This window comes from Gossypium raimondii, chromosome 6, assembly GCF_025698545.1.
Source record: "Gossypium raimondii isolate GPD5lz chromosome 6, ASM2569854v1, whole genome shotgun sequence".
NCBI classification, from domain to species: Eukaryota; Viridiplantae; Streptophyta; class Magnoliopsida; order Malvales; family Malvaceae; genus Gossypium; species Gossypium raimondii.
In genome coordinates this window covers 17275840-17283839 of record NC_068570.1, presented here as the reverse complement: position 1 = coordinate 17283839, position 8000 = coordinate 17275840, and the positions used below count along the sequence as shown (strand labels likewise).

At 27.1% G+C, this 8000-nt stretch overlaps 1 protein-coding gene across 1 annotated transcript; it reads right to left on the bottom strand.

Moving 5' to 3' along the window:
* Positions 1-5652: 5652 nt before the first annotated feature.
* Positions 5653-6160, bottom strand: LOC105771484 (uncharacterized). Its single transcript, XM_012592944.2, has 3 exons — positions 6010-6160; positions 5857-5910; positions 5653-5743 (listed from the first exon to the last, which is right to left on the bottom strand). Exons 1-3 carry the CDS (start codon positions 6138-6140, stop codon positions 5653-5655), a joined length of 276 nt encoding a protein of 91 aa, XP_012448398.2. The 5' UTR covers positions 6141-6160.
* Between the last annotated feature and the right edge of the window lie 1840 nt (positions 6161-8000).

The window sequence follows — 8000 nt, the reverse complement described above, 5'->3', positions numbered from 1 at the left end:
TTAATTAAAAGCCTACTAATTAGAGATAGGGGTTTATTCATTAAAAAAACAAAAATTTACCCAAGCTAAGGCTTGAACTTGGGATCACTCAAACACTTCTCAAAACACTTAACCACTAAAGCTAACAGATATTTTGTGTCACAAACATACAAAAATAAATATACAAGGGATTTTTGGGGTGTTACACAATGTGGTACTTATATTTTACCAAAGTTATACATTTTGGTACTTGAAGGTAATAGTGTTAACTTTTAGTGTTTAATTCGGGTTTTAAAGTTGATTTGATGAAAATTAATAATTTAGTTAATAATATTATCAATTGACTTTCATCAAATAAATCGTGAAACCTAAAATAAACATCCATCAAACTCAGATCGACAAATTAAACACAAATTAAACAAATACAAAAATCAAACCTACTTAGCATTCATCAAATCAACCCTAAAATTGAATAAACACTAAAAAGTTAACATCGTTACTTTTCAAGACTAAAATATATAACTTTTGTCCAATATAGGTACCAAATTGGACAAAAAATAACATAGGTACCATATTAAAAAAGTGTCAAACTTAGATACTAAATGTTATATTAAACCTTCATAAAATAATAATTTTAATTGAATAAAATAACAAGTTAATGCAAAAATGATTCAGAAAATATTAATTAAATATTCCTTAATGAATGTTGTTTTCAATCTGACCCTATAAATCAAAATCGAAAATATATTCATAAAATTGGGTAATGTTTTATTTTTTTTGGAAAAAGAAATTTCTTTTTATAATTTTATTACACTAACTAAAATTACATAATACTATTTTTTTAATTGTTGTGTATCGAAGTTAAAATTGATTTTTTCGTTTTTCAATCATTTGAAACATTATTTGGTAAGATTTTTTAATAGTTATTTGGTAACATTTTCGTTTAATTTGTAACCTTTAATTGGCTATGTATGGAAATATTAGCTGAGTTGTCCAAAATCACATATATGGTTATGAATCCAAAATCACATATTTGGTTATGAATATGTCCCCCAAAAAAAAAAGACATATACGGTTAAAAATCTGGGTCATTAATTTTAATTTTAATTAATGGGTCAAAATTAGTTGGTATATTACTATATACTATATATAATTTTGTATTCTTGCCGATGTTGAATCAGTTCAGATAATACTTTTGTAATTTTTTCTAATATTAGTTTTTGTTTACAACTTTTAATGATTTTTGAAATAAATTGAAAAGAAATATAATTACAAAATATATTTAAAAATATTTAACTAATTTAGAATAAGGTATATTAATGCTATTTTAATTCTAAAATATTTAATAATAGAATAACACAAAAATAACATAGGTACCACGTTAAAAAAGTGCCAAACTTGGATACTAAATAATATATTAAACCTTTATAAAATAATAATTTTAATTGAATAAAAATAACAAGTTAATGCAAAATAAATCAGAAAATATTAATTAAATATTCCTTAATGAATGTCATTTTCAATCTGACCCTATAAATCAAAATCGAAAATATATTCATATAATTGGCTAATGTTTTATTTTTTGGAAAAAGAAATTTTTATAATTTTATTACACTAATTAAAATTCCATAACACTAAAAAAACTTTTTTAATTGTTGTGTATTGAAGTTAAAATCATTTTTTTCATTTTTCCAATCATTCTCTCATGTTTTTAATAGTTATTTGGTAATGTTTTTTTTCTAATGTTTAATTAGTTGTGTTGTCCAAAATCACATATATGGTTATGAATCCAAAATCACATATATATGGTTATGAATATGTCTAAAAGGGAAAGAAAAACATATATGGTTAAGAAAATTTGGGTCATTAACTTTAGACACCTTAGTTAATACTGGTTCAAATTTTAAGTACCCACTCGATGAATCGATGATAATATGTTATTGAAAATTTTTAACTTCATTTTTAAAAATATATCATCATTTGATGCACTAATAGTCAAATCATTGTATCAAATATTAATCTTTATATAAAGGGTAAATAGTAGATTTGGTTGGGTTGCAAGATAAACCTGCTCAATATATTGCCTAGTTCCCCAAATAAAAAGACCCAAAATTCCAGTTACCTAATCTTCTGTTTCACGTAAATGGCACCATGCAAAATCATAGCTAAAATAATATCTATTTAAAAAAATTATAGGAAAGAGATGGTTATTGAATTGATGATAAACTTATTATTAAAAAAATTATCCACTACCTCTTCTTGTTTTTTGCCTTCAGTCTTCGTCTCAAAAATATTCATCACTCTCATATTCACTATCACCATCATCATTGTTGTTCTCATCATAGAACAACCACAGCAAAAGAAAAGAAAATAAAAGCAGAATTAAAATGGGCTTCTTTAAAAATAAAAGCAAATATATATGTATATAACTTCATCAGGTTTACAGCCGAGAGGTTACACAACGTTATATTAATGTTGTGTCATATTGTAATTGTACTGTGTATTAATAAAAGTGTTTTCTTCTCTTGTAATTGTAAGTCTCGGTTAAGCCTTAAGTTTTTAAACACTTGGTGCACTTGGGTTAGCTTTTATATATGGTTGGCTCTACCGCCTGAATGGTATATGGTCGGCCCTGCCACCTGAGTATTATAGTGCACTAAGAGGTTAGAAAGTAAAACGTTAACTGAAATCAAAGAGTATTATAATTGATTTGATTTCTAGTGTTAAAATAAAAACCATAGTCTTCATTGGTTCTTATGCAGTTCTTATTATTACACGTGTTTTGCGAAGATGGATATTATAATTTATTTAATTTACGAGATTCAAATATAAATTATTATCGTCATGTATTCATATGTAGTAATCAATATTACTCATGTTTGTGAAGATTGACCGTATAATTGATTTGATATTTAGAGTTCAAATACAAACCATCGCCTTCATTTATTTTTATGTTGTTCTCAATATTACATGGGTTTTGTCAACATCAATCATATAGTTTATTTAATTTATAGGATTCAAATAGAAATTATTGTCGCCATTCATTCATATGTAGTTCTTTAAATTACACGTCTCCGTGAAAACAAATTTCAAAATTTGTATAAATTATAGGGCTCATATACAAATTAATTATTATTACGGTTTGCAGATTACATGTAAAATTCATAAAAGTTTAATATATAATTTGGTACCTAAGTTTGACACTTTTTTTTAATTTTGGAACCTGTGTTATTTTTGATTCAATGTGGTACCTATATTTGACCAAAGTTATACATTTTGGTACCTAAAGGTAATAAGAGTTAACTTTTAGTGTTTAATTCGGGTTTTAGAGTTGATTTGATGAAAATTAATAATTTAGTTAATAATATTATCAATTTACTTTCATCAAATAAATCATGAAACCTAAATTAAACAACACCCATTAGACTGTATTTGACAAATGAAACGCAAAATTAAACAAATAAAAAAATCAAACCTTATAATATTAGTAATTAACTTTCATCAAATAAACCCTAAAATTTGAATAAACACTAAAAGTTAACATCATTACTTTTCAGTACCAAAAATATATAACTTTTGTCAAATATAGGTACCAAATTGGAAAAAAAAATAACATAGGTACCACATTAAAAAAAGTGTCAAACTTGGATATTAAATGGTATATTAAACCTCAATATATAGCTACAAATGAAAGGTTATAAATAAACAAATATTCAGTGTTCCATTTATATGTCCAAAACTTACCTCATCAACAATTCAAAAGTTCCACACCAACCTTTGTTCGCAAGGCATAAGCTAATCCTCATGGAATGAACCTTTCATCTTGCAAACATAGAAATTATGGAACCAAATGTATCTATCTTCATCCAACTCCAAAACACATGTCTTCATGTCTAACTCTTTTGAACCACCGGTAACCAAAGTATCGCACTGGTGGCTTCCATTTTTGGCACCCTATACGTTCCATGAGTCATCTAGTTCATGCATGCTTTAATCTTTGCTTGACCCCAACCTTGCAAAATTCACCCTCAGTCTTTTGTTTTGTAATCATCGACCCATTCATCTTCCTAATAACAATTCTTAAACTGAAAAATAATCCTTCAATAGAAAGAACCTAGAACCCAAACATGGATCAAAAGCTACAACACACATTACAACATAACTTTGCGAAGGGTTATATTATTGAAGGATTCCTTTTCGATTTCTACAAACATTTTTTACTCTATTAGAAAAGTGTGGATTATATTATTTCAAACTTCTAATTTTTCATTTTAAGGATTATTTTCAAATTTTTTTTGGATAATGTGACATCTTATAGGAGTTTGAGATTTTAAAGTTATGGGTTTCCTTTATTTCTTAATAACCATGATACCATTTAAGATAGATGAATTAGTATTGCTTAATATCTTATAGGAGTTTGAGATGTTTTTCTTTGGTCTATTGTAATCCTGTTGTCCTTGAATGAGGCAGGTGGCTCCAACGTCTTTCTCGGTTTACATTATTTTACCTCGATTGAGTAAAAAGAAAGTTTATTTTCTTCTTAGATTCATACCATGTTTTTCAACTGTGGCTTAAAAAAAATCAGAAATATTGTCTTGATGAATGACCTTTTATTCATAAATATTAGTCTCTTATAGAAGACTTTAAGACCCAAAAACAAAGCAAAACAAAGACAAAATGATGAAAACCGATCGAAGTTGACATACAAAAGACTTTAGACCTAGGAAGAAAGCAAAACAAAGACAAAATGACTACAAACACCCAACCAAACAAAAGGATTGAAAAGAAGCAACTTGTTTTGCCTTATTCCATTGCTAGAACTACTATAGCAAAACATCAATGTGCTCTTCGAGATCATCTTCCAAATTGCCCATCATGCTCCACAAGTTGTTATCTGTTAAAGGTTTAACCTATTTCAATCATTGGCAAACATGCATCACCAGTTAACATCAATCAATTGCAGTATCAAATGACAAAAAATATATATATGAAAAAACAAAAGGTAGCGACTAGATCTCTCTAGTATAGAGAGTACGAGTAATATAGAGAGGGTTAGGGTTAAAGGACTGACCGACCAATTCTCCTCTCCAGGTTTTCGATCTCTTGACCAATTTGAGTGATTTCATGTTGAAGCTCCTGAGATAAACGAAAAGAATTTTCAGTTATAACATTGTTTTTTTTTTCTTTTGCCAACAAAATATTTGGATACAAATATATTACCTGTACCCTACTGTTGAGAGGTGTAACAAGTAGGCAGAAATAAGGTCCCAAAAGGAAAAGGAAACAAATATATAGTTAGAACTTCAAAATAAATTATGATTTATATCAGGATTAATATTTAACTACTCAGTTAATCAAATGATAATATGTTATAAAAAAATTTATGTTATTTAATGATATATCATCATTTGGTACACTGTCGAAAAATTTCTACATCATCGATTATCAAATATTAATATTTATATAAAGGATAAATAGTAGATTTGGTTGGGTTGCAAGATAAACCTCATCATCATATTGGTTAGTTCCCAACTTAAAAAGAGCCGAAGTTTCAATTGCCTGATCTCCTGTTTCACCTAAATGGCACCATGGAAAACCATAGTTAAAATAATATCTATTTAAAAAAAATTATAGGAAAGAGATTATTATTGAATTGATAGACTTATTATTAAACTAATAATCCACCACCTCTTCTTGTTCATTGTCTTCAGAATCTTCGTCTCCAAAATATTCATCATTTTTATATTCACTATCACTATCATCACTGATGTTGTCATCATCGAACCACCATAGCAAAAGAAAAAAAATTAAAGCAGAACTAAGACGGGCTTCTTTAAAAATAAAATCATATATATATATGTATGTATTCAATACTACCTGCTTAAGTATGGATCTCGAAAATTATTAGGGACCAGAATTATTTCATCAGGCCTACAACCATCAGGTTACACAACGTTATATTAATGTTTTTGAAAGTATAAATACAATGTTATATGAAGAAAAAAGGATAAGTATATGTATATGATATACCTATTGATGGGGAGTCGGGGTTGTGGAATGAGCACATTAAGGTTAGGCCTAGGCATGTGGTTTGCGTTTGAGTGTTGTTGCTGCTCTTGAGGAGAATTCTCCTCCCTGCTATTGGCTGGTAACCGACCCATGGATGAAAAACCAAAGAAGAGAGAAATGCTTAGGCTTGTGTGAGTAGTGCAGTGAAGCATATTGAGAGCAAATCCCTTGCTTTTATAGAAGAAATAGAACGTGGGGCCTTGTTAGGTGTTTGCTATATATGGCAAGTTTCACATTTTACTTGCCTTTTTCAAATTTTGCTTGGGTCCACTCAATTTTTTATTCTTTTTAGGTATTTGGATAATTGATAAGATTATAGTATTAACCTATATCTATTGCCTCTTTTAATAATATCGTCTCCATTGTTAGAAATTTGAGTTATCTTCTTGGGAATACAGTATGTTTTATTATTGCATCTAATATTTATTGGTTATATAAATACTGGTTGTATTAATTATATATAGTGCGAGTGGCTTAAGTGATACACATCACCTTAGATTTTAAATAAGAAATCGATTTTCATTAAATCTTATGTCATTTTTAATATTGCACTTGTTTTGCAAAGAACAATATTATAATTTATTTAATTTATGGGATTCAAATATAAATTATTGTATTCATTCAATCATACGCAGTTCTTAATATTACATGTATTTGTGAAGATTAATCCTATAATTGATTTGATTTCCAGTGTTAAACTACAAACCATTGTCTTCATTTATTCATATGCGGTTCTTAATATTACATGTGTTTTATACAAATTACATGATAAATATCACCTTAGATTTCCAAATTAAAAATCAATCTTCATTAATTCTTATGTCGTTCTTAATATTAGACATGTTTTGCAAAGAACAATCTTAACATTACATGTGTTTTAATATTGCATGTGTTTTGCAAAGAACAATATTATAATTTATTTAAATTTTGGGATTCAAATATAAATTATTGTATTTATTCATTCACATGCATGTTTTAATGTTACACATATTTGTTAAGATTGTTCCTATATTTGTTAAAATTATAGTATTAACATATGTCTATTGCCTCTTTTAATAATATCATCTCCATTGTTTGAAATTTGAGTTATCTTCTTAGGCGTACAATGTGTTTTATTATTGCATCTAATATTTATTGGTTATATAAATACTAGTTGTATTAATTATAGATAGTGCGAGTGGCTTAAGTGATACACATCACCTTAGATTTTTAAATAAGAAATCGATTTTCATTAAATCTTATGTCGTTTTTAATATTGCACGTGTTTTGCAAAGAACAATCTTATAATTTATTTAATTTATGGGATTCAAATATAAATTATTGTATTCATTCAATCATACGCAGTTCTTAGTATTACACGTATTTGTGAAAATTAATCCTATAATTGATTTGATTTCTAGTGTTAAACTACAAACCATAGTCTTCATTTATTCGTCTGCAGTTCTTAATATTACATGTGTGTGATATGAATTAGATGATAAATATCACCCTAGATTTCCAAATAAAAACTGATCTTTATTAAATCTTATGTTGTTCTTAATATTGCACATGTTTTGCAAAGAACAATTTTATAACTTATTTAATTTTTGGGATTCAAATATAAATTATTGTCGTCATTTATTCATATGTAGTTCTCAATATTACACATGTTTGTGAAAATCGATAGTATAATTTATTTGATTTTTAGAGTTCAAATACAAACCATCATCTTCATTTATTCGTCTGCAGTTCTTAATATTACACGTGTTTTGCGAATACCAATCTTATAGTTTATTTAATTTATAGGATTCAAATAAAATTTATTAACGTCATGCGTTCATAGTTCTTAAAATTACACGTGTTTGTGCAAATCAATTGCAAAATTTATATAAATTATAGGGTTCAAATACAAATTAATTATTATTGTGGTTCGTAGAATTACGTGTAAAATTCATTAAAGGCCTAATGCATAA

Excerpts from the sequence above, each read along its gene's own strand:
- LOC105771484 (XM_012592944.2), bottom strand. The coding sequence starts at position 6,140 with ATGGGTCGGTTACCAGCCAATAGCAGGGAGGAGAATTCTCCTCAAGAG. Across the intron at positions 5,911-6,009 it reads CCCCGACTCCCCATCAATAG|GCCTGATGAAATAATTCTGG; the intron begins GTATATCATATA and ends TGATGGTTGTAG. Across the intron at positions 5,744-5,856 it reads CGAGATCCATACTTAAGCAG|TGATGATAGTGATAGTGAAT; the intron begins GTAGTATTGAAT and ends TGACAACATCAG.